The sequence below is a fragment of the Manacus vitellinus genome, unplaced genomic scaffold (genome assembly GCF_001715985.3).
Source record: "Manacus vitellinus isolate BGI_N305 unplaced genomic scaffold, ASM171598v3 scaffold_11_pilon, whole genome shotgun sequence".
NCBI lineage: Eukaryota > Metazoa > Chordata > Aves > Passeriformes > Pipridae > Manacus > Manacus vitellinus.
This window is the reverse complement of record NW_021938895.1, coordinates 8532143-8559849: the sequence shown is the minus strand read 5'-3', so window position 1 is coordinate 8559849 and position 27707 is coordinate 8532143. Positions and strand designations below refer to the sequence as shown.

Sequence of the window (27707 nt, the reverse complement as noted above, 5' to 3'; positions counted from 1 at the left end):
GAGACAATGGACAAAGCGGGGCCCTTTCATCCCGGGGCTGCCGGGCAGAGCCCCGGTGGGTGATGGATGAGCAGAAGCCGGCACGACTTCCCGGCGCTCCCGGACCGCGCGGTCCCTGGACCGGCACAGAGAGACCTTTCTCCCGGCCCGCGACCGCCGGGGCCGCAGTGCCACCAGCGACCGGAGCCGGGACTGCGCCGAGGAGACACTGTCGGGGAGTGTGACACTGCTGGGGGGGTGAGCTGTGACACTTGCTGGGGGGACACTGCTGGGGAGTGTGACACTGCTGGGCGGGGTGACACTGCGGGTGGACACTGCTGTGGGACATTGCTGGGGGGGTGACACTGCTGGGGGTGGTGCATTGCCGGGTTGCTTTGCCGGACTGTGACATGCTGGGGGGTGACACTGCTGACACTGTGGGTTACTGTGACATTGCTGGGGGGGTGACACTGCTGGGGGGCTGACACTGCTGGGGTGTGACACTGCTGGGGGGTGACACTGCTGTGGGGGGTGTGACACTATTGGGGGTATGTGACATTGCTGTGGGGTGTGACAGTGCTTGTGGGGGTGTCACAGTGCTCTCTGTGGGTGGCAAGGGCACCCAAGACTGTGAACCTTTCACTGATCCATGTGATCTTCCCTGCCATCACCCCCTCATACTTTTACTACCTATGGCACTGGATGACCCACTCAGCCCTCTGTCACTTTAGGTACTCTGTGCTTTATGTTTGTAATTGCCATCAGATGTGACCATTGCCCAAATGTTATGGAATATATTCTTTAAGACTCCCAGAGGAAGACATTCGGAGAGGAACAGGAGCACAAGAGGTGTATTCCTCCTGCTCCATCCTTCACTGGACACTTGAATCCAGCCTTTCACAAGCCTCAGCTCAGAAGGATTTTAGCCTGTGAACATACACGGTGCTTGTCCAAAAAGACAGAAACTATCTAACCCCCTTGGAAGGTCAAGACTTTTAGGTCTAGTTGCTTCCATATGAGAAAATATCCATTCTACACCTCTACAGCAGCTTGTTTAGGTCTCCAGTGATAGAAACATCTAACTCTGTGATTCAATCACTTCCTACAAAATTGTCTTAGATCACAGAATCACAGAATGGTTAAGGCTGAAAGGGACCACTGGAGGTTGCCTCCTCCAGCCTCCCTGCTGAAGCAGGGTTCCCTAGAGCATGTTATTCAGGATTGTGTTCAGGCAGTTTTGAACATCTCTAGTGAGGGAGATTCCACAACCTCTCCAGGCAATCTGTTCCAGTCTGTAGGCATCTGCACAGCAAAGTTCTTCACGTTCAGGTGGCATTTTCTATATATCAGTTTCTACCTGTTGCCTTTTGTCCTATTGCTGGGCACCACTGACAAGAGCCCAGCTCCATCCTCTTGACACCCTCCCTTCAGGTACTTACAGACATTGATGAGGTTCCCTCTCAGTTGTCTCTTCTTGAGGCTGAACAGGTCCAGCTCCCTCAGTCTTTTCTCACAAGAGAAGTGCTCCCGTTCCCTGATCATCTTTGTAGCCCTATTGATGCTCTAAAGTTCTCTTGGATATGTGCTTCAAACTCATACTTAGAAAAAAATGAAGCTTTAAAAATTCTGGTAGCACAGCAGTAGTACCACTTTAAAGCTAAAAAAAGATCTCTGATTAGAAAGCAGGAAACACGCTGCAGTTTAACCTGGACTTTTTCAATCACTTTCGATTATATTTTTAGATAATGAGACAAGAAGGATCATGAAGGATTAAGTACAAATATTATAAAAGAAATAATGTAATTAATTGGGCTAGGGAGGGGATAGGGACTGAATGAAGAATAAGTCATCTTCAAAAAGAGTCTAATGGGGGGTTATGTGTACAAAAGGTAGAATATTTCTAGATATCATTAGCACAGGTTTAGAAATACCACATCCATGGCCTTTTTTTATGTATCAGCATAAGGGTGTGCTTTCTCTGAAAACAGTTATTGAGCATAGCTAATTTGGGAGGCGTTTTTATACTTTAGGGATAAATTACAGAAAGGACTAAATGTTTGTCTTCGATGTGCACATACACATGAATCAGAGGCACAAAAAGAAGGTTGGGAAGCTTGGGGAAGCAATGAGAAACCGTCTGAGCTTGCTTCTGATAGACCTTGGCTGATGTGCCCAGTATTCCCTGAGTTAATAGGCAATATAAAAAAATAATACTTCAGTGAAACACAGCAAAACTGATTGATATAGAAGCTTTTGAGTCACAGTGTTATACAGCTCACAGTTTATACTTTCAAACTTCAGGTGAGCAATGAAGAATGCACACTGTTACATTGAATAACAACACTATGATGCTAAACAAGAAAGCATTAATATACATGACAACTCCATGGATTGGAAAAGCAACAAGATGTAAAGTTTAGGTGAACTGCTCTGACTTTCAAAGGTAAAAGGTAAACCTGATTTCAGCTTTTGGGTTCTTTTGCTTTTTAAGACTGGTAATTTCCTGACCTCACAAAACACACAGACCTGTTCTTACTAATTTCATGAAGCACTTCATAGTGCTGATGATCAGACTTTGTTTAGATTTTGTCAGCACATAAACAGGACATTTAAAAGCAGTGTAGTAAAGTAATTTTAGGCAGCGATACTTTTATTTTAAATAAAAAAAAAAATATTTACATACAATATCAGATAGGTTTTCAAAAAATTCTAGCTCTGACTGGCACTGCATACCAAATGCTACCATTTTCATCAAGAGATGGATGGATTTATCTAAAAAAAACCACAAAACCCACAAACAAACAAACAAAAAGCCATCCCAATTCCTTTATTTCTATAACTTGCAATACATGACTTTAGATTGCTTGTTCTCAAAACATTGCTGGCATTTCCATGCTGCTCAATGTATTTGGTTGGTGCTAGCACTTTTCTGTGCTCAGTTTAAGGCATGAACTGGTGGTACCTATGAAATTTTTTCAGAATTTGCAGAAAGTGGAGTGGTCCTAGTTAATTAATAAATGGTTCATTTTGTAGTTTACTGTGATTAGCAAACAGATAATTTTGAGACCCAGGTGAAGTTCTCTACCTGTTGTCTTAGAGGTTCCCTCCTGCACTACCCTGTAACTTGCCCATTTTCTGGTGCTGTGACTTTTGCATTTCTGAGACCAGCTTTAATAAGGCTGTTGGGGTGGTGGAGCATAATTGTTTGCAAGCTCATAAGTTTTGCTTTGAAATCACAGGTGATCTTGACATTTCTAGCAGACAGAACTTGCACTTCTGTAAAGTTGCTGGATTCAGTCCAAAGAATTTGACCTGGATGAGTGAATACAGCCAAACAGAAGTCCTGGGAATACTTCACTATGACTCAGAGAGGCACTGCTGAGCATAGTCAAAATATTAAATTAAAATTAAAAACCTGCTTGTTTTGTCATCCATGTGTTTCTGATGATTTTAATGAAACTATTCACATGGGGAATTGTGCAACATTTATCCCATTTTCCAAGGAACACTACTGTATTACATAACATCATGCCATTAAAGTTTGGCTATCTGCGCTGATAGAAGTTAGCTGTGTCACAGTATTTATTTTTGTCTTTCTAATATGTTCCCATAAATTACAGTATGTGATCTTTCTATATACAGTCCCTGTCCATGTGTTGAAAGTCCAGCTTGTTCCTTACTGTTCTTACTAATGAAAAACATTACTATGAGCAATTTTCTATCCACATATATTAATTTTGGATTAATGAGATTGCCTAATGAGATTATAATTTTCTGTTAAATATTTCTGACAGAGAATATACACTACAGAATTTGGAAAACTTCTTTATCTCATGAGGAAACCAACTTCTAGAAGATTTTGTTGGAAATATTCCCAAGACAGTTTTCACAGTTCTGCGAGAAATTATCCTGCATAAGACTAATAAAACAGAATTAGTTCAGGTTGCTGCTGACAGCAAAAAGTTTTTAATTGTTTCATCCTATCAGGCTTACACAGTTGGAAATTATTACAAGCAACTGCTAGGAACAAGAAAATGAACATGGGAAAAAGTGGAGCGAGACTTTTGGTTTTGGCCCCTTGGGATGATCGTCCTAAACCGGATTCCAGCTCAGTCATCTGGGTGAAGTTGCCTCCAATGGAGCACATCTCCAGACATGGGCAAAAATTCAGGCTGGTTTTGGAATTCCAATTTTTACAGAACCTTGGGACTATGCTTTATTATGCAACACTGGAAGAGCAGACTTTTAAAGGGAAGATTATTTTTCTCAAATTAATATTGAAGTAACCTGCTGTATAGCAGTGTGCTTTACTCACTGATGTTCACAGGCAGGAATTCATCTGGTTGTAGGGAAGGTGGGTTTTGCTTGGGTTTGGTATAGTTTTCTGGGAGGATTTTTGCTGGTTCCTGTTTGAGATGCTCTGGCCAGCTTCATACAAATTTTTTCTAAAGGTGAATATTGATGCAAGTTGCATCTTCCTGTGATTGCTGGGAGATCAGGGAAGAGGTTGAGCCTTTGACATTGTCTGTTGTCCTGTTGATTGTGGCAATAAAGAAGACTAAAGCTCTGCTAGCATTAAATGACAATGAATTTGGCTCAATTTATTGTTTTGGTCAAAAAGGAGTGAATTTGTAGAGCAAAACTTAGGGTGTTGATATGATGCCCCCCATATACACATTTGGGAGGTTTTATTTAAGGCCAGATCTATTCTGGTGACATGGACTGAATGCTCATTAGAAGCCAGAGCTATGAAGTGAACTTTTAGAGCACATCACCTTGTTTATTATCAGGGCAAAGTAGTTATTGTTATTTTATGTGCTTCAAGACAACTCCACTGCATGGGTCAGAGACCTGCTTCAAAACCTCTGATCTAAATTAAAAAATTAAGGCAGATACACCCAAATATGTTATTACCATGGGGCTTGCTGCATATGGATTCAAACTGCCATATCACTCGCCCTTATCTCAGATCCAGCCAGGGATTACTGTGTTTGCACAACAGTCCTGCCCCCACCACACACACATTTCATTTGCAAGAGAAGTGGGGGTAAATGCAACTCACATTTCCTCGACTTAATCTGAAGATTGGATATTAAGGAAGTGGGAAATATGTGTCTGATGACCTCAGGCTATGTCTATGCTTGAAAACAAATGATGCCAAAGACTATAGCTTGGCTCACACTCATACAGTTCTCTTCTCTCCAAACCCAGGGTCTCCTCAGGTAAAAGCCCTGATTTTTTTGTAGTGAAGTTGCACATACCTTTCATCTACTTTTTATTGTTTAATGTTCTTGAGAATTGAATAAAAAGTTCCATCAGAGTCAGATAAATCTCTCTCTTCAAAAACGTGTCACTACAGCTATTTCTCATGGGAATAATAAAACTTTCTAAATTTGCTGTACACTCTGGCAAAGACTGGTGAAAGAGGACGTGATGATGAAATTAAATTCCTCTTTGGGGACTTGGTATGGTGTACCCATTCCTTATTTTATCATCTCTGATGGTAAATGCAGAACGCAGAGTGTATGAGCACACCTTAAGTCTGCAGCACTTACCACCTGACCTCAGAGACCAATGCACCTAAAATTTTCCACGCTTTGCGGAAAACCAGTACAACCAAAACCCATTCTGAAGATTCTATATAAGTGCTTAGCTTTTCTGACACTGATGAAGATGCTGCTGATGCCCAGGGGTCCCAGTCATCATCATTTCTAGTGTGGGTAGTTCTGTTTCTGATGTGGTCTAATATGTAAAAATTGCATTTCATCCTCAGCTCATATTGGAATCTTCAGTTTTCTACTTTTGCCTTTTGCTTTTGGATTATTTTTTTTTTTTACATATAACTGAACACTGAAAATAAGAGCCTGTATTTCTACACAGACAATATAGTTACACAGGGTTCAAGTGTAAACTGTGTGTATTTTGCCTCAGAATACAGTGCTTGGTAAGGTCACAAACTCTACTTGGATAAATTAGAGATACTCATTAAATAGAACTATTCTGATTTGTGCCAATTCAGGAGATAACTTGCTATGAAGAAAAGGTTCCTAAAAATTAAACACAGCATTCTTGAAGACTGGTGAAGGAATATACTCCTCGTAGTTGCCAAGGACAGTTTTTTGGTTTAACATCTCTGTATCTGTAAAAATCCTGTCCATGGATACCCTAAAACTGCACATCCAATACTTGTCCTTTGAGATTACCAATTTAGTATGAACATAGTTGTATAGATAAATCTGTCCATAAAAAACAAAAAAACCCAAAAAATCCATGTTTATCCAAAATAATTCACTTAAATAAATCTCATAAGGGAAAAACAGACTAATCAGCAATTAATTGCCAGAAGGAAGGTATGTGTCAAAAGAAGATTTGTGGGTGTCAATCTCTTCTCCCAAGTAACAAGTGATAGGGCAGGAACAACCAACCTCATGTTGCATCAGGGGGTGGTTTAGGTTGGATATTAGGAAAAAATTCTTCTCTGAAAAGGTTGTTAAGCATTGGAACAGGCTGCCCAGGGAAGTGGTAGTGTCACCATGCCTGGAGGTATTTTAAAGACGTGTAGATGAGGTTCTTAGGGACATGATTTAGTGGTGGACTTAGCAGTGCTTAACAGCAGGATTAACAGGTTAACAGCAAAATTCAATGATCCTAAAGGTCTTTTCTAAGATTTGCAAAGGCCTGTCCTAGTGCCCAGTGTTCTTCAGTGTATTTATAAAAGTAACAGATAATGGGCTAGAGAATACTTCCAATACATTTGTAGGTAATACCAATGTAGGAAGGACTGAGAATGCAACAAAAAGGCTCAGGTACATCTTGCTACTGAAAAATAGTCCCATTTTCCTCAGGCCGTGCTTTCTCTCAGGCACATTCATACAGGAGTTGAAACTGCATATTGTAGATGTGACAGTGACATGACACCTGGTTCAGACCAAGGAATAGTGTCCCCCTTCAGCCACAGACATTGTAAAGGGACCTGGCAATTGCACCCCAATAATACACCAAAAGTCAGAAACAGAGTTCAAAATCTTGACAAATGAGAAATTCCCTGAAAACAGGATTAAATAGGATAGGAGGAAAGTACTGTACTTAAGAAATAAAAATGTCCACTGTAGGTGGATTACAAGATTGCAGTTCCCCCTTGGAAGTTGTTTTTTTATGTCCATGCTGACTTCTGATTGCACCATCTTGATCCTGTGCCTCTATTGCTACCTATGTGGTTGTAGGGTTGTCTCTCCAGCTTGGTTATGATTAGGTATTAGGGCAAAACAGAGAGAAGGCTGTTCTACAAGTCAGTAAGCCAATACTGGACCTGCTGCCAATGCTTACTGCAGATAACAACTGTAGTAATCCTTGTGTTCTGTAATTGTTTCACCTATAAGCTCCAGTTTCTGCCTTTTCAAATAAGGCAGGAGACAAAACAAGCAAAAAAATCTGCTCTCACAAGCGAAAATCACAATCTAAATAATATGGTTACAAGGCTTCATGTCTCTCCTGTTGTATATCCACAATTAAACCCAACATGGAGGTCTTTCCTCAGTCTTCAAGTAGACCTTACTCAGGTGGAAACCTTGTGGAAGGGTTCAGCTCACCAGAGATCTCAGCTGCCTTCTCTAAATGTCATTCTATCTTTATACTAATTTGCTTTCAAAGACAGGCACTCCAAAAATGTACCTGCACCCTTCTACAATTCAACAGGGAACAAGGCCTATATAGTTTCCTATACTGCCCTTATTACCTTCCCAGCATGAATGGGGCAACATTATATGTATCTAATATGTGAGATTTCTCTTCTTAGGCTTTTGCCAGAGGGATAATAATTTATTTTCCTAATGTTTAGATTAAAGGAAAGTATTTGCTTTTTTTTTTTTCCTGATGTGATTTAAACTAATGGAATTACATTAGAATATAAACAATATGCAAAAGAAGAGATTCGGGCTCCTAAGTCATGTTTACATACATGTCTGTGTGAGGAAACCCTTGTTCTAAGCGGCACACACATCATTCTCCATGGAGCATGGCTTGTATAAAGCTGTATTGTTCCCTCTTCCAACTCACTCTGAGGCCTTTTTGTGTTTTTTGCTGCTTTCCTCACACCCAATCCTACACACAGCCCATTTTTCTCCTTCGACTCTTACTGCTGCCGTGTCCTGCTTCCTTCTTTGGCCTCTTTGCAGGATGTAACAGAGTTTGCACTCCTGCCTTTCAGCACGAACAGTATCTCTCTCTAAGCCAGCCTGCAGACTGCAGGAACACACTGCTGCATCAGCCCTGGCCAGGGACTGGGAGCTCCTCTGAAGCTCCAGATCCCAAGACCCCCGGCTTTGGCAGCAAAGTGAACCACAGGGTGGGGAAGTCAATGGCTCAGCATTTAGCCTATGTCAGCCATAACTCACATGCCCCTGGTTTTACTCCATAGGCATTAAAAAAAACCCAAAAAACACAACACAAAAACCAAACCAAAAATATAAAATGCATAATACTTAAGTTTGCTTCCAAAATTTTGTTTTCAACAGTTTATACTGAAAAGAGAGAAGGGTCTTTTCTTCCCCAGGCAAGATTAAGAGTGATGGAAGTGAGATAAAGAATGGTTCACAAAACTCTGCTGTTGTTTGGCACCCATGTTTATTAAATCCAGCATAAGTATAAGACTTTCATTTGTTCTTGTTTTACTTATTTTGACTATCTGCTGATAATGATTATATAGCAAGAATAAGAGAGCGAAACTAACATTTTTCCCATATTCAGTTATACTACACTTCACCTTTCTTAGATTATATTAGTTAAAATTCATGGCTTTCGCAGACCACTCATAGTTAAAGCGCACTCAAATAAGGACAAAAAACAAACGTAATCTCTGACTCCAGGGTACTCATACAAGCCCTGTTAACGAACTGATTAAATGATCTAGCCTTGCCTAATTATCCCTGTTTTATGAACTGGTAAACAAAGGCAAAGAGGTAGCTTTCCTAGTGAGAACTAGCACAAGGATATTTTATCCATTCATTTACACTGAAGCTTTAAAATATTATTATTAGAATGTTAGTATTTTGTCTTAATGTTCATAAACTTCAGTCAGGATAAATTCTTACAGTTTAAATCAATTAAGGTACTTCAGCAGAGGATGAGAAATGCCTTCTAAGTCCTTCATATTTTAGACTACATGGCAGAGTTGCTATTTCATCACCTGGCTACAGTTTTATATAATACCAGTTAATAATGAACCATTTAAACAAATGTTTTTCTTAATACAAACGAACATATTTTGGTGTTTGTTTAAAGGAATAACTACACAAAAGGTATAATGTAATTCAAAACATGTCTGGTGAACCATTTTTTTCCTCATTCAACATCTCTACCTTCTTGAATCATAGTTATCCAGAGTAAGATCCAAAGTGCCTACACAAAAAGGTTATATCACTACTAATAAATTGAACACGTCTAGTCTCTGGCCAGTGGGCTGACTGGCATGATATGGCTACAACCATACCCTTGTTCTGTCTCTGCCTCCAAAACAGCACTGTCACACTGACAGAGCAAAGGCTGAAGGCATTTCTTGTGGGACTGAAGTGTGCCAGGCACTGAGAGGCTCTCGGCGCTCACACCTGTGCCCTGGCCCCTGTACAGCTGGAGTGTCTGCATTCCAGGGTTTACCCTGTAACAGATTTATCTAGACCACATATCTTTAGCTGTTTACAGACCATCTGTGTGAGGTGGTATCAAAAGCTTCATGGAGGCAAATGACTTGATATTGCTGCTTCTTCTCTGCTACTTTTTTCTGTTAAGGAGATTGCACTGCTTTGACATGGTGTGACACAGCCCATTATCTAAGCAGGCTCTTATTTTCACACCCCTACCTGATTTCTAAGGGCAGGCACATGACTCATCTCCCCTTTAGAAGTGGCAAACTACACTCTATGCTAAGCCAGTTCATCAAATTCTTTATGATGAAGTTCATCAGGCCCAACCTGCTCCAAAATATTGGAATTAGCTAAGGCTGGTGTACTGAAGCATGAACTCAGTATTTAAGGATATTACTTGCAGCATATCTCCTACTTGCTATGGGATAATGGTGAAAAACCACTACCTAATGGACTGAGCAGCAAGTAACACTGCATAGCTCTTCTGTTACTGGGATTCTGCTTTCTCATATCAGTATTGTGCCACTGGAAGCGAAATTCGTTTCCTTTTTCAGTCCATTTTAATGCTTCCAGATCTTTAATATTTTATGTCGAAAAAATTTCTTCTCTAAAAATATCTCCATTCCTATCAGTCTACAGTAACCCCACCAAGTCAGTACAGCAGTGCGTACAGGACAAATTTTCTGGTTTTAAGTATTCCAAAGAGCTGAACTGCTTTTCAATACCTCAAGGTCACAGCCTAGTTCTAGAGGCTTTTTGTGGATCCTAAACATTTCCAGGTCTCCCTGTCCCTGGTTGTTTGTATTCGCCTCTCACGTTCTGATTTCACTGTTTAAAGGGCAAGGAAAGTTTACTGAATGGAAAGACCTTGGAGTCTACAATATCAAACAGCAGAGTGACCTCAAAGGAAAACATATTTCATTAGAAAGAAAAAAGAGTTTCCTTACAAATCCAGCTTGTTTTACCCACCCAGATCTGCCTTTTTGCTGCCTCTGTGGTGACATATGTTTTATATGAATCTATATTAAGATGAATTTTAACCTACAAATAACTAGATACAGCCATGCAGTAGGAGGGAATTCCTACAAGATGATGTAAAGTTTTTTAAGCAGTAAAATTAAAAATAGCACATAAAACCTGACCAGTAGATTTGGATTTGAACCAAGGCAACACATTTGGGAAACATTATCAAGTTTATCAGGGGTAACATATCACAGAAAATCTGCTTCTGTTTATATGCCATTTATTATTCATTTTTTTACATTTCCCTTTTTTCCTCAACCTTTTTTACCCCTAAGCAAATCTATGTTAGACTTAACTGAAATGTGAGATAACAGACCAGTCTTTTAATTTTCTTTCCCTATAAGAAAAAAGCAGATCTGATCAGAAAAAAAAAAAAAAAAAAAAAAAAAAAAAAAAAATTCTATGAAATATAAGTACAGGGAAAAAAGGTTGCCAGAGTAGGAACTGGTAATAAGGGAGAAATCTGTCTCACAATGAACACCAAGAAAAAATAAATGCCTAATAAGATTAAACTAAGGGCCAAATTCTATCCTTCCCTATGCTGCATTGCATTTCATGATATAAATAGCACATTACAGCCTTTGCCTCATGCAACATACCATATCTGTGATAAAGGCTGCTTTTTATGTCTAGGACACTTATATTAATAGGGTTATGCCAGCAGAGAGGTTTTGCCCATGGCTGGCAGAATGTTTGCAGTTTATAGCAATCAAGTGTAACTCAGGGAAAAACACAAACAATGAAAGCAAATTCAGTCTTAGTAAATGACCCAGTCCTTCAACGTTACTCAGAAAAGTTCTCACTCATATCATCAAAATAAACTTAAAATGAGAATGAGCTATAACTTAGTCATGCCTGATCTGTCTTCAAAATAAAGGTAATCATTAAAAGTCAGCTTAAACCTGTCCCAAAGTCAGCCAAGATTCATGCAGTCTTTCTACTGAATGCAGTTCAAATTGAAGCTCAACTTAAATTTGAATTCTTTTGTTAGTTGTTTGCCCATCAGTAGTTTGTAATTTTCTTCAAAGGATTTAAATGTAAAATATCAACACAGCTTTGAAAGCTGTTATTGAACAGTGGTTTGTTCTGATGCTGAAATCTCCAGCTGAGCTGAATGTTTACTATTCTTTGTTTGGATAAGCAAAATTTTTGGAGTGGTTTCAGGAGCAAATCTTTCCTCTGTGTGCTCTAGAATCCACACTTAGACCCTGTTCTATCAGCGAATACTCCTTATATCTCAAAGAAAGCAAACACAGTAATGGGCATAAAATGGGGAGTATATTTATTTTAAAATGCAAGCAAACCCACAAAATATAATAATATAAACAGATAGTATTTGAATTTACTCTTTAGTTTTATTTTAGTAGAGATTTTTTCTAGAATCTATGTGATAAAACAGCTCTGTGATTTTACGAATTGTTGCATACTGTTACTGATGTAAGTGCTCTATCTATTGAATAGTTCCAATTGAACAATTACTTGTATTTAGAATTGAAAATTATTTCAAACTACAATTAAGAGTCTTGTAATTACAACATACAATGAGTACGGAATCTCAACTGGACATCACTAAAGAAATTTTGGGTAACTCTCCACCACTGTTGCAGAGCACGAAACGTATGTTTGGGCAAATGTAAGGTAACATGTCTTAAAACATCGTATTTAGAGGACATTTATTCTAAGTGGATACAGATGGAAGAGACCAGAGAGAGTAAGTCAAAGGAGTTCCTAGTAACCCAGTAAGGTTGAACTGCTGAACCCTGTTGATGAAATTAGCATTGCTGGTGATGCTGTCAGGTAGCTGAGTGCTACTAGACAGAAAAGATGATTTATTAGCATACATGAAGAAAAAGTTACAACTTGTAAGAATAAAGAGGTTTTGCTTGGCCTTTTTTTGGTTTATTTTCAGCTTGGCAATTTGAAAGCTAATGACTCAAACAGGCTTTGAATCAGATCCTCAAAGATAAACTAAATGAAAATGAAAGCCATTTCATTTATTTTATATTGCTGCTTTTGTTGCCTCTCTCTTGCTGTTGCAGAAATCCCAGCACAGGATAGCAACAGGCAACACTCAAAGCAAAAACTGTCAGATACTGGGAACACTTTCACAGTTAGTCACCTCTCCTGAAGGTCATTGTAAGAGATGGCATTTCATCCAAGGATCTCCACAGGCAACAGTGGAGAGACAGAGAAGTGGGCCCATGGGAATCTCACGCAGTTTATCAAGACCAAGTTCAAGGTGCTGCACCTGGGTCGGGACAATCCCTGGTATCCTTACAACCAGGGGGCTGAACAGATGGAGACCAGCCCTGCAGAGAAGGACTTGGGGTTGCTGGTGGACTACAGGCTAGACATGAGCCAACAGTGTGCACTCACAGCCCAGGAACCCAATTGTATCCTGGGCCACACCCAGAACAGCGTGGGCAGCAGGGCAAGGGAGGGAATTCTGTCCCTCTGCTCTGCTCTGCTGAGACCCCACCTGCAGTGCTGCATCCAGCCCTGGGGTCCCCAGCACAGGAAGGACACTGACCTGCTGGAGCAAGTCCAGAGGAGGGCCACCAAGATGATCAGAGGGATGGAGCACCTCTCCTATGAGGAAAGGCTGGGGGAATTGGGATTGTTCAGCCTGGAGAAGAGAAGGCTGTGGGGTAAACTAATTGTGGCCTTCCAGTACCTGAAGGGATCCTACAAGAAAGATGGAGAGAGACTTTTTACAAGGTGTATAGTGACAGAAGAAGGGGCAATAGCCTCAAACTGGAAGAGAGTAAGTTCAGATTAGGTATTAGGAACAAATTCTTTACTGTGGGGGTGGTGAGGCACTGGAAAAGGTTGCCCAGAGAAGTTCTTGATGCCCCATCCCTGGGAGTGTTAAAGGACAAGTTGGATGGGGCTCTGAGTAACCTGGTCTAGTGAAAGGTGTCTCTGCCCATTGCAGAGCAGTTGGAACTAGATGATACTTAAGGTCCCTTCCAAACCAAAGCATTCTATGATTCTGTGATTTCTGGAGGCAATTTAGTCTACCCTAATACAAAGAATGAGGTTCTTTAGAGGTCTGTCTCTCCATACTCTTTGGAGGACTGCACATAGGACATAATTTCCTACCTCAAGCAAAGCCTATGGCTGTTCCAAGTGTTGTCCCTTGAAATGTCACATGAAAACTAAAGTTGTAACTCCTGTCACTTGTATTTTCAAGATGTTTATGGCAGACAGGACACAAAATTCTATGCTTCAAAAAGCATATCAGGTTAAGATGAACAAAGCTATGGAAGAATTAATCTACTTCAAATAGAGGCAAAAATATATTTTCTAATTTTGAAAAGAGATGATAAAAAGAAATTAAAAAATTAATGCCATTAAAAAGAGGGTGAGAGGATGACATTTTAGGAGCTCTGATACCAGTACTGTGACCATTAGTTATTTTCATTTTGCTTTCAAGATCAGGGAGGTCAATGACCTGTCACTGTCAAGTCTAGAATGCTATCTTTCATTTTTATGCTTCTTGACCCATGAAGTCAATAGAAGATGTCCCTGAGAATTTTTTCAGCAGAAGTTTCTAATTGTGATACAATTGAATGAACACCTCAGGAGAACTGAACTTTCCATATACATGCAAAATCAAAAATGACTTTTCATGAGGCCAAATCTTTGCTATTTCCTGGGCCTTTTATCTTACACATAAGTAGCCCACTACTACCTGGTATGAAAATAATCTCAATTAAATTGAAGACTGTACTTTTCAAAAGCTAAAAACCACAGTGTTTGCTTGTTAGACTGTATAGACTGATTTCTATTAAGTATGGCGTTTCAAATTGTTCTTGGGGTCAGAGAGGAATGACTTTTTTTTTTTTTTTACATTTCATCAGTATGAAAGAACTGAGGAATCTCTAACTTTCCAACATGAAGAGTGATCATTGCCTTGGGCACCTGGGTCAAACTCTTAACAAAACTGTTCGGTCTTTTCTCAGCTCAGTTACACTGTGCTTCTTGATTTGAACTACTTGCACACTCAGGTAATATCTGTAACAGTAACCCCCCAGATTTATACATATGAGAAGGACTAATGATACTTGTTTGAAAAATAATCTTGTCTCAGAAGTTTTCAGCAATTTTCTGGTAGCATGCATTTGAGTACTTTTGCTGACTTTATTTAACCTAGGCTGGATTGTATTATTTAAAAATCTGGACAGTTATATAGTGAATGACAAAAATAAAGAAAAAAATTGGTCTTATTTGTGTCTCAAAGTAATTACAGTTGTACAACATATAATCAGAATAGTGGGCTTCAATGTGAATGTGAAACTACTGAACAAAAGTAATCTTAAGCTTCCAAATTTAATAAAGCAAATGTCAATTTGACAGGCTGTGTAAAACAAATGTGGCATTCACTCTGTAGTTTTAAAACGCAGCTGCAAAGAATTGGCTGTCAGTGGTTAAAAGAATTTCTCATTGCATGAGTATCATTGATATTATTATGAATGTATACCTGAGTATGGGTAATCCAAAACTGACCAGAAGAACCAATACGTACATTTCATCAGAAACACATAACAAAAATCTCCAAAAATCCTTTAATTAGGTAGCACAACTTTTCTTTCTCCAAACTGAAAACTTCCATAGAGATTCAATGCCTGCTTCAGTCTTCTATTGATATATTTGGTATCTCAGCAGCTAGGACCACATATATCTGTTCAGTAAGTTCATCTAAGAAATCTAATTCAAGTCCCCTCTAAGGAATCTTGTTTGGGAAGGTTTCTATTAAGGAGCCTTTGAGTTTTGATGCTGCATGTTATTTAAGCCTGAGTTTAATAGTTGAAGTGAAGTGTTTATATGCAATAAAAAAAAAAAGTACATTAAATTGATTTAAACATTTGTTTTCCCAAAATCCACTCCATCAGATATTTCTTTATTATGAGTAAAAAGACACAAATAGGAACTGCATAGACAATTCTAGTACAAAAAATTAAAATCATAAAACCCACCGCATTTGATTTAGAAATATATCTGAAATTGTCAAATCTTAATATTATTGAGAAAACTGTGTAAGACCAGTTTTTTCAATAACCTTGTCAGAAATGTTCTCAAAATGAGGTTCAATGCCCATCTCTCTAAATTCACTCTGTGTAAAGGACCAGAAGGCAGATGGAGGTTGCACACAGATGAGCCAAAGTGAGCCACTTCACATTCCATCACACACTGCTTTACATCACTCAATAATGACAAGCACCAAAGAGCAGATGTCATGGCCTGAGGAGGGCCCTCAGGCAGCAGCTAGAGTGGAATGTGAGACTCTGCTCAGTGCTGTGCAGCTGCCCTGGGGAGAGAGGCAAGGTTGGAGAGAGCCCTTAAGTTTCCTCCTACCATGGCATCCTAAAATTGTGTCTGTAAAGCAAAGTTTCTTCATTTTGGGTAGAGTCCTTTCCTGGTCAAAGCCTTTCACGTCCATCTAACAGGGACTTGGATGACATTGCCATGTCAACCACCCACAGGACAGGTGACTGCATCCATGTTGAGCCTCGTGCTTTGTTCTCTTTTCATCATGGAAGATCTAAGCCAGTTGAGGCAGATCATCTTTCACTGTCCTCTTTCAGCTTCTTTTGTGTGTCTAGAGAAGACAAACTCTTCCACAATTTTCAAGGCAGTAAGAGAGCAGCTGTTTGACACATCACTAAAATCCACAGAAAACTTCTTTAAACCCTGAAATTTCATTCAAGTGGATGCAGAATCAGAATGAGAATTATCATGAGCTGTAACAGCAACTTTGATCCAAGTCACATAGTAATATTTTAACCTTTAAATTCTGTTAGCAATTTTAAAATGTCAAGAGGTATGCTAAGTTCTTAATACCCAAGTCTACATATTTAATTGTCAACAGCCGAAATATCCAAGACAAGAGAGTAATATTAATTCCAGCTGGACCCCAAATTAATGTCTGTTGGAAAATCATGATATGTCTTCCTCTTAAACTAGGGAATAGTACTTGGTTGGTCTACATTTAAACTATATACTTATTTTCTGGAACACCTACTGCATTGTTCATTTTAATTTTATTTATTTAATTGTTCATTTAAGTTTATTTTCAAAGCAGTCAAGCACAGGAGATCTTTGCAAGATTATCATGTTATGTCATTGATCCTCACTAGAAGTCTCAGTTTGGTCAGCAGTAAGAAATTTGGGTCAAAGGCCATGGCTGAGAAAAGACAAAGAGTATTGTTTACACCTGTGTCGATCAGAAACAGGTCTATTGAAATCAACTGAGTTACCTCTGTCTCAAATCAGTGTGAAAGAGAATTCTGTGTTTGCAGAATCTGGATTATGTGGCAGTCAGGAATTCACATTTATTAGTCTGTAGCAGGAAGCATTACTAAAAGATTGCTAAATTAAAATCCTAGTTTTTTCATTCTGTTTTTTTAACCAAAATGGGGCTTATCTTCTTATTGGCAAATCAAATTCATGTCACTGTTTAAGCCTGCTTGCTTGCACTGCATTATCTGACATGCTTCAAGGTATGAAGTAACAGATTCTGTAATTTTGCCTTAGAGAATTAATCTGAGGTAAGAGAACAGTAATTAGTGCCCTAGTTTTTAAAGCAAAAAATCAAAACCTCACCTTTTCCAACTATTCACAACTAGTAGCAAACTTTTGGATATGCAAAATTTTGTATTTCTTGACTTTTGATGTTCACACAATCATGCACTTCTAATAGTCCTAGAAAACATGCAATTTTAAAAGCATATTTCTGACTACACAGCCACAAGATGATTTACAAAAAAGATTTTGCTTGGGAGTTTTAACTTGGCTTGTTCAGGGATCTGGTTGGAAGCACTGCATGGGATACAGCACTGGAGAAACGATTTTGCCCAGGAGAGCTGGCTTATTTCCATGGATCACCTCCTCCAAGCTCAAGAATGGCCCTTCCTGGTAAGCATGAAACCAAACAAAGATGGCAGGAGGCCTGCAGGGATGAACACAAAGCTGCTGGATAAACTCAAACAGAAAGAGAAAGCATGCAGGAATTTAGAGCAAGGATGAGACACTCAGGAAAAATGTAAAGACTTTGTCTGAGCACGCATGGTTGGGCTTAGGAAAGCCAAAGCTCTTCTGAATTTAAATTTGGTGAAAGACATGAAGGTCTACAAAAAAGAGCTTCTACAGGTTTATCAGCAGCAACTGGAAAGGTATGGAAAATGTGTGCCTGCTGCTAAACGGGGTATGGGACCTGGTGACAAAGAATGTAGAAAAGATCAAGGAATTCAGTGGTGTCTTTGCCTCAGTCCTTTAATGGTAGGATTTGCCTTCAGGAATCCCAGGCCTCTCAGACCAGAGGAAAAATCTGGAGCAAGGAAGACAACTTTTGGCAGAGAAGGATCACGTTGGGAACATTTAAACAAACTGGACCTACACAAGTCTATAGGACCTGATGGGATGCACCACAAATGTTGAGTGAGCTGGCTGATGTCCCTGAAGGCTTGTTTATCTTGACTTTAGCAAGGCTTCTGATACTGCCTCTCATAACTTCCTCGTGGATAAACTGATGAACCATGGATGAGATAAACAGGCAGTGAGGTATACTGAGAACTGGCTGAACTCCAGGCTCAAAGGGGATGTCATTAGCAGCACAAAATGCATCTTGAGGCCAGTCACTACTGGTGTACCCCAGTGGTTGATACTGGGACCAATACCATTTAACATCTTCGTTAGTGATGCAGAGGGCAGGGCAGAGTGTACCTTCAGGAATTTTGCAGATGATACAAAACTGTGAGGAGTTGTTGATACACCAGATGATTTTGTTGCCATGCAGAGGGACCTTGACAGACTGAGAATTGGACACCTGGACTGCTTTCGTTCAGATATGGTATGAAAAAATGGTGCAGAGTTTTCCTAAATCTACCTAGAAGTCATAAATTATGTTTCAAACACATTCATTTGAAGTGACAAACTTTAGTCTTTCAAATTCATACCACTCTAAAATAGTATTTTCTTCCACCACAAAACTAGCAAATTTGTAGGGCTCTTCTGACCCAAACTGTTCACAGTCATTTATGAACATTCCGAAGTGCTATCACTACAAGGCTTAAATATTTATCATACTACAAACATGTATTCTTACATAATGATGAGACAAAATAAGAAGAAACACCATCAAAATGGAGAACAATAACTTTGACCATTAGTCTACACAGCTCTTCTTCCAAAAGTAATTCATTTGCACTTACCTTATGATTAAATCAATCATCCTCTGGTGACCTTACTGACTGTAAACACAAACCTGAGATGGCCACCATAGGCTAGTATGACTAATGTGAAGATATAAAAGTCACAGAAAAGAGATTCATGCCCTCAGCAATATCAATATTTTCCCCTTATCAAGATGACAGACAAGTGTCAAGAACACTAAATGAGGTATTTCACAATCTGTTTATGTTGTCTCTAAACACAGAGAGTCCCAATGCTTACTGTACCAAACTTTTTATTATTCCAAACAAACTTCTGTACAAAAACATCAAAGCAGGCAAAGAAATTCTGTGACTTCAGCAAACAGCACATGACAACTCACGGAATGATTTAAGGTTTACACTTTTATTATACAAGTGACAAATAGCTTTTCTCTGGGCTACTTAAAGAGAAGACTTCATTGTTTGACAAATAATTGCAGGTAAGCATGTATTAACTTCAAAGCTCAACAGAATGGTCTGTCATCCACCTAGATTCACCTAACTGGAAGTGACTATGAACAAAGCAGGATTTTCTCTAATATACCTTTTTAAATGTCCTCTCATTAAAAATGGAGCTTGTAAACAGTGGATTTACTACTGGGAAAAAACAGTGTGATCATTGCTTCCAGAAAAAAGAACCAACAAAAACTAATGTGAGTTCTAATTCTGTTCCCGACAACACAGTGATCGGCTGCTGCAACCGCAGGCGTGTGACAGGAATGCTGGAGATGTGGTGCTGTCCAGTATCACCACATGTATGATGTTGGCACCTGTGGGTTCTGATCAGGTCTGAGAAACATTATAGTGGTTGTTCTGCTCAGAAATAAACTCTTAAGTCAATCCCTATTCCAGAGAACTTGTGATATTAATACTGTTTAAGAACTGAGTTCAATGATACAATTTGTCACAGCGCAGCCAAGTTTCAGCAGACCAAATGCATCTTCAAAGTCTTAAGGTAATGTTTTTAGAAGTGATATGCATGAAAATTCCAGTGAAAGCATACAAACCCTGATATATGTACACAGGAATAAGCAAATGTAAATCTGAATCTGTGCACAAGCACTGGAGTTTTCACACATATAATGCAAGCAAAGTACACAAAATCAAACACATTTTCAGAACGTGACCTCTGCAAAAATATGTACAGCAACTGCAGACCACCCAGAAGACACACACTTAACAGAGCATGAGCACTTTGCTGCTTTTGGCAAAGTATTTCTATTCCATTTACTGGAAAATTTACTAGAAAGTAAGAACAAACAACGCAGCAAGGAACTCAACTCCTTGAAGTATCAATCACATCTCAAAAACCAATGAAGAGCAGTCAGCTGACAAATATTTCTGTGTTGACTCTGAATCATCTAATGAATAACATTGTAAGGAACTTGAGTTCCTAAGAACAGCTCAGCTCTTAAATTTATATCATCCCTAGTTTGATGAGGCCAATTTGACACTAGGGAAATTTGCTGCTACAGAAGAGTGTCCCAGTTTAGATCAGCAAAAAAATTACTTACCAGCTAGAGCTGCCAAAGAGCTAATGTTCATTCTGATAAATTTACACTGACAAACTCTGTCCAGTTAAGTCAAGGCATTAGTATTTTCCCTTTTCTTTCTAAATCTAATAAAATTATTCAGACTTTTCAAAATTTATCAATGGTCTTTAAACACATTTTCTGTTTATTTATATTGAATCTGAAAAAGGATATTAATTTCCTCAATTGTTGAAAGGTACATTATACTTAATTAAAAAGGTAAAATTATCTCTTTGCAATACATTTTTGGATGACAGCCACCACATAATTCTTAAAATTAGGTGGATCTCCACTTATTACAGGAAAGACAATGTGTTTTATGAGAGTGATGAACATTCAGGTATTGTCCTATTCATAGTAGATTGATGAGATCCTAAAACTGACCAAAAAACTATGCACATGTTCTTATAACACATCCAATGAATTTTCCTTTCCCTCTTGTTAACTTTCTCCTTCTTCAAAGTTCCTTTTTTGTGGTACCTTTGACATTTCAGTTTATTTGATTTCCATTTTGTCTTCACTACTACTTAATTCTCTGATAGAGAAGGTGTTTAAGGATTAAAATGCACAGATAAACTGTCATAACTGAAGTATCTAAGTAAAAAAGTATTTTAAAGGTCAGAAGACAAAGCCTAGCATAAAAACAGGTTGCACTATATGAAGTCAGTCAGGTTATGAACAGATTCATATATTTTTAGCAATGTGAAGAAAATGGTTATGTAAATACACACAAGTATTAACATCAAACTGTATTAAATTATGTAAACATACACATCTTCTGTGATCAATACAAACATCTACTTGTCTCAGGATACTACTGCAGCATAGCTCGAATTTGTTTTGAAGTAGATTCATCATTCAGGTGTTTTGTAGTGAACCTAGAAATTACAAGTTAAAACAATATTTTATAAAATGAATGGGCATTAGGGAAGTCTGAAAACTTGAAGCCCCTTTTTGAAATCAGCACAGTTTAGTTTCACAAAGGAGGAATTTACATGTTTCACCGGAATTTAACTGGTAATAGTCTGGTGCTCTTCATCTTCTAAACACTCTTTGCAATAAATTATTCCCTTCTAAAAGATGGAGAATTGTGGCTAAATTCTGTTTGCTACCCGCCTACAACACTGTCATAATTTGGGTCAAAATTATCTCCCTTTTTTTTTCCCAGTTAAAAGCCTCAAAAGAAGCAAAATCATGGAAAGACATAAGAAATATGGTAAATATTAAAAGCACTTAGGAATCCAGACTAACTTTTGGCATAATCTATTACTTAAAGCAGCTTTCTTAAATGTCCTGGGAAGACTGAAGAGCTTTATTGGTTTTTTTTCCAAGTTTGAGAAATAGAAATCCTACACTTGGCTTCTAAAATGTTCTAGTTGCTGGGGCATTTTATATAACAAATCTTAGCTTAGATACACTGTTGACAATATTTATAATCCTTGCTTATCCAACTGAAATGAAACTGAGAGAAATGAATGCTACTTAAGAAAACTCCAGGTAACGAAGGCAAACCTCAAAGGACAATCTTAATAAATCAAGTTTCTAAGGTGAAGAGTCTTAATTATAAAGAGAGAACTTTCTAAGGCTGAATCACACAATTATTCCATACATACCTGAGAGCATTCAGAAGTCCTTCCACAGTGTCAGGTGGTTGTTCCTTTAAAACTTTTATGCATCCCTTCATCTGGGAACAGAAGCATGCCACTATTGAACAATAATATATGAACTGCACTAGCTGAAAACAAGGAAAAATTTCACCATAGACAGGCAGGGTTTTTTTCCTACTGAGTGTTAATGCTGCTTTATATGACACAATAAAAGCATTAAAACTTATTAACAATTATATCTAAGTTAAAAACCCAACTTTGGAGAAAACATCTCCTTTAATAAGCATTTGTAGAGAGTAAATTACATATCAAGTATATATATATTTTCACTTGAATATGATTTCTCCAATTCCAAGTTAGAAAAAAAAATTAAGAACAGTTGATACAAGTTAAAAAAAAAAAAGATTTGGGGAGTTCCATCTCGTTGTTAGCAACTATTAGAAGAGATGTTTTAACTTCGACTTTTATTTTTATTTTTGAAGACAAGGAAGTAATTTTCAGTATTCAGTTTTTAGTTGTAAATTTAACTGGTGACATCTTATGATTATTTTCATAACAAGGGGTTACAAATTTAATCTGAGATAAGAAGTCCATGATGTTGACTTTAAACACTACACTGGATGAACATCTTTGTAGAGACTGCAAAAAACAGGCTGAAACTCTGTCCAAATTTACAAAAAGGGAAATGAAGCAGAGAAAGCAGGGGTAGAACTCATTTGACCCACTCTACAGACTCCCTATCTATTCAATAGAGAGAAACAAGAAATCTCTCTAACCTATTCAGAATACACTTTTATATGTAATGAATTATGCCCCAGAAGTACCTATTTCTTCCCACTGCTATGAAGACATCTAATAAAGGTATCCAGAAATTAGTCTAGATGAATTCTATCTTATTCAAAATGACAGATAAAGGCATGGTTGACTCAAGATCTGAATCTTCTAATTTTCCAGGTCACGTTAGAGTGCTAAATCTATGCACCAGTATTTTCTTTGTAGTTAAAAGGCACCTCTGCCTTATTAAGGAAGTGGTTGATGAAAAACTTAACTGAAGTCAGGGTCCATTTATTTGCCAACAAAAATTACTCAGCAAAGTAGTTCAGCCTCCTTGGCAGTGACCAGCCTAACAGACACTGATTATTGCTCAGTTGGTTCATTTCTACCTGGAAAGCATAATCAGCTTTGCAAATAGCAGATCAGATGAAACTCTCTGGGTAGCACCACATGTTTTGAAGTGACACCGCTACTGTTCCCAAACCAGCGACACTCAAGACTATATGCACATCACTCAGTAGAGGTGTACATGTCCTCTCAGATCCCCCTCAAAGGGGATGAAAATTCAAACAGTTCTTTTTCGTTTTTGTTAGAATCAGAATCCCTAGAACAGTCAAAAAGAGAAGCTATCAGGCTGCCTAAGCTAGGAGCCCGTAATTAACATCTTGAAATACAGCCTCCAGTTTTGAAAGAGTAAGGAAAGGGTAATATACTCCACTGTCCCTGAAATTCTCTTGAAATGGCTCCCAAGAAGTGGGAGAAAAGAACTGTTTTCCACAGTAAAACAAACTCATCATCTGAAGTATTAGAAGATGTTTTAATTTGAGAAGAATCACTAAACTAATTAGTTTTAGTGAAGATTTAGGACCATGTAGTCATTAAAAAAAACCTGAGTCATCCATCTCCCGCTTCCCATTTGCCTCTCCATAACTTTACTGTAAGATTACAGGGCTTTAGGATAAATGTGAAAAACAAAGTACACACACTGTATATTTGGTCCTATCAAAATTTCACTTTTGTTATCTCTGTAGGCAAGAAACTGAACTGGCAGTCAGGAAATCTGCATTCAAGTCCCACTCTCCATCTGCTTCATGACCTTGAGCAGATCAATTCACCTCTCTGTGACACATCTTTCCCTCTGCATAGAGTCAAAGAGGAGATGTGGCAAAACACTGGTATCTGCAGATGCAAAATGCTAATGAAGACCCAGGGTCATGGAGGGCAATAATATATATGTTTTTTCTTTTCTTTTGAAGCGAGTTGTCTTGTAAAGGGAAAGACTTGGCATCTTTTTTCATGAATAAGAGATTATTTCTGATGAAAGACGTCATGCATAAGATTTAGGTTTGTAAAAACATATAGAAAAAAATAAGAGTGCTTTTTTTATGTGTGCTTGCAATTTTTCAAATGGAAAAATAAGGTTGATTTCCCTGTGACTGGCCATGCTAATGCTAAAACTGAAGGATCATTATCAGCATTACAACAGTAACATTTCAGTTCTGCTACTTCAGATCTCACACAAAGCAGAGACAATGTTGAATATCTACTTATTTACAAGAGAACTACTGCCAAAAAGAGCATTTCAGGGTCAATAAAATACATGATTAAAAAAAATTATGACCATGGACCATATTCCCGGGTAGATGTAATAAAAAATTATTTTACTGTAACTATACACTTGGCAAGAAAGCAGAGCTAACAAAAAAAAATTATTATCTGTATCTGTAAGAAAATGCAAAGAAAAAAAGTTGATCCTTATTTTACTTTCAAACAAACTGATGTATTAAAGTACACAGGTGAAGACAAATTCTAAATTTTGCCATCCAAAAGGAATTAAAATTATTTGTACCAAGTCATAAGCTTGTGCTGAAAGAGAGTTGCAGACTAGTATTCCCAAACCTACAGAGTATTAAAGAAAAGCATCTCTTACATCAATCTTTGATGTCTTTGAGAAAGCTCCCACAGGATGAACGTGATCATACAGAATAATAACTCCCACCATTACTCGCATGCAGAACATAAGGGTCTCTTCACTGGTGAATCTACTCCTATACTCTCTGGAAAACAGAACAAAAGAAAACAAACAGTCTTGACTTTTACTAGGCAATTTAAAAAAATTAGACAGTGAGTGCATGAAATCTGAACCAAAAGTGTATTTTAAGGCTGAAGATGCACCTTAGTAAGACTTCAAAGATCTTTGAGTATCATAAGCCCTTGTCAATTTAGAAGAATGGTTAGAAAGCAAACAGAGAGATGTAAACCTCTGCTAATACTCATGCACAGCTGAGATCCTCACTTCACAAAATGTACGTGATGATAACTTCACAGAAAACTTCATGAAATATGATGGAGACTGATCATACTTCTGTTTAATTTCAGAGACCCAACACACTGGAGTCTCAGTATGAAGTACCACTAGAGAGGACTCGTCTGAATTAATTCCAGAGTTTTTCTCTGACTTTTCATAAGAGTATGGATGGCACTGTTAAGACAGCCCCTCTAGGCTGTAATCCCTGAAACCATTGTCAGGAAATGAAAAATGAACTGCAGCAGAGAAAAATAGAAACTGGGAAAAAAAGAAATTATCATATTTATTCTAACAAATATTATTTTGAGTAGATAATACATAGATTTGTTTAGTGTCATTAATTTCAACAGAAAATTCATTTCAATATAAATTAATTTATAAATATAAATAATATGTAGAAATATTTCAATATAAATATCAATTTATTTTCAATACAAAACCTGATTTTTTCACTTAAATGACATTAAAAAATATTAAAATCTGTACTACAGTACCTCTCAGTTTCCAATTTGAACTTTTATTCTTACACAGCATCATAACATGAACAGATTTAAAGGCTACAGACATTTTGATGTGATAATGCTTGATTATCCCAAAATTAGAATTAAATATCAGATAATCTTCTAGCAGATGACTCACAACTTTGTTTCTCTTCTTTGGCCAAAAAAAGAGCTGACACATAAGGCTACTTTTCAATTACTACTCCTACGATGTCCTGGGATTGTGAGATGAGTCCTGCCCCAACATATACTTCTCCAGAATTTTCATAAACAAACCTCAGAAATTCTGCCTTTTCCATGGCACCATGAGCAAATGATTCAAAGGCAGAAAACTCTACTTTGGCTCTATCTGGTATGTGTTTTCCACTAAAGAGACATCTAACCTAAAAAACACTCTGCTAAATGCACAGCAAAACAATAATAAACAACCCCACTGGCTATTATCTACACCAGTAGATATGAACACAACTGTATAGCTGAATACATTCATATGAATGAAAAAATCATACAGTTGAATTTTTTCATACCTAGAATAAGATGGTTGCATCCAAAAAAATATCTACTTCAATGATCCTTGAAATAGTCCTTGTGTATCATTTGCTACAGCTCTGCGTGGAAGAGCCAAAATCTTGCCTCTGTGTGCTAATAATTGAGCAGCACGGGCAAACAGGGGGTAGCAGTTGGCCTATGGGCCAGGCTAGACAAGACACGGACACTGAAGCCTATGAGTGCATGAGATTCCACTCATATTTTAACCTTTTGTTGAAATGCAGGCTGACCATGTAAGCTCCCTCGAACAAAACTCAATGCTGATTCACGAAAAACATCATAAGGTGGTTAAAATAGGAGGCAAGGCTTTCTAATACCAGGTTGTGCTTTGTGTACAAAAAGTGGTAACAACTTAAGGCAAAGATACAGATTTTATTGGAAAAAACTGAGGTGCTCCAGGTGGCAACTTAAAATACAATACAGGTTTCTCTCATACAAAACCCCCAAGATTTAAGATAAAACTTACGGTGTTTCCAACATGACTTTACATACACTGGCCATAGTGCTTAGACAATCCGTCGTATTTTCAATTGGTAATGTTTTGTTCTGGAAGGTGAAAAAAGAAGTCCATGTTCAGTAAACCATCATGCAAAATTAAAATCAAGGATGCCTGTGTTAGACCTTTCTCCCCCATTACCTACTTCTGATACAAAATGTGTCGTTGCATTACTGAGTGTCTTCAGCATTGGTGTGGCTTCTGCATAAAACAGGGACATCCTATTGGCCATTTCATTGTTCACTTCATTCTCAATGTCTAGCTGATGAAAACAGGAGAAAAAACAGTCAGTAAAGCTCTTTAAAATCTTGCCAGCAGCAAGAAAAAGATACAGTACATGTTCATGTCAGCAAGCAGATTGTTGCATGAATAGTTCCACTCTAATCACTTCATCCGGACTGCTGATTAACTCTCAGTGTGAAGGAGAGAACACGACAGCTAGCGAATCAAAAGCAAAAACTTTACTATAAATGGCATAAATGTATCCTGATAAATACCTCAGTGTGAGCAGCAGATCAGAGTTTATTTACTTACATGCATGTTGTTTATTCTGTTGCGACTTATTGTCCGCCTGTAATAACTGAAGTCGTTCTGAATTGCTGGGTTTCTCATCTTTCAAGAAGACAAATAGGAAATAATCAGTTTTGGTTCAAAACACATGGCAAAATCAAAATGTATTAAAAGATTTTATTAACCTTAAGTTCATCAAAACGAAGAGTAAAATGTAATATTTCTGCAAACTCTTTTGCTAGAGCCTGTTCCCGTTCCAGGTGCTGAGTCGGAGTGTAAGGAGGGCAGGTCAATGATTCCAGTAAGCTCTGCAGAGCTTTCTCTGAATATAAAATCAGAAGCACAAATTCTAATCAGTCCACATTATGACAAAGTTTTAAGTGCATATCTAAATATACTACTTTTGAAGGGAAGGAACCCTCTGAACATGCAGAGCCCTAACAGAAATGCTTTTTCTTACTATCCTAAAGTGAGAAACATTAGTCAAAGACACCTGCCTCTTCAGGCTCTGCCATTTTCTCTCCATTTTGTATCACTGAGCTCTTTTCCCTTTATCTGGGATCCCTATCAAGAATTCT

The 27707-nt window shown here is 38.0% G+C and overlaps 1 protein-coding gene across 9 annotated transcripts in view; it reads right to left on the bottom strand.

The window, feature by feature from the left end:
* Positions 1–19097: 19097 nt before the first annotated feature.
* The window catches only part of FAM49A (family with sequence similarity 49 member A), a 53122-nt gene continuing 44512 nt past the window's right edge, over positions 19098–27707 (bottom strand). For 6 of the 9 annotated variants that reach the window (XM_029965807.1, XM_029965805.1, XM_029965809.1 and 3 more), the window contains 7 exons: positions 27315–27451; positions 27154–27231; positions 26765–26881; positions 26590–26669; positions 24697–24823; positions 21999–22120; positions 19098–21263 (listed from right to left, as the gene is read on the bottom strand). In XM_029965807.1, coding sequence (XP_029821667.1) covers positions 21200–21263; positions 21999–22120; positions 24697–24823; positions 26590–26669; positions 26765–26881; positions 27154–27231; positions 27315–27451 — 725 coding nt within the window. In that variant the 3' untranslated portion in view covers positions 19098–21199. Of the gene's footprint in view, positions 21264–21998; positions 22121–24696; positions 24824–26589; positions 26670–26764; positions 26882–27153; positions 27232–27314; positions 27452–27707 lie in introns of those variants that run through there. The other 3 variants (XM_029965810.1, XM_018088817.1, XM_018088820.1) reach the window with 2 other exon arrangements.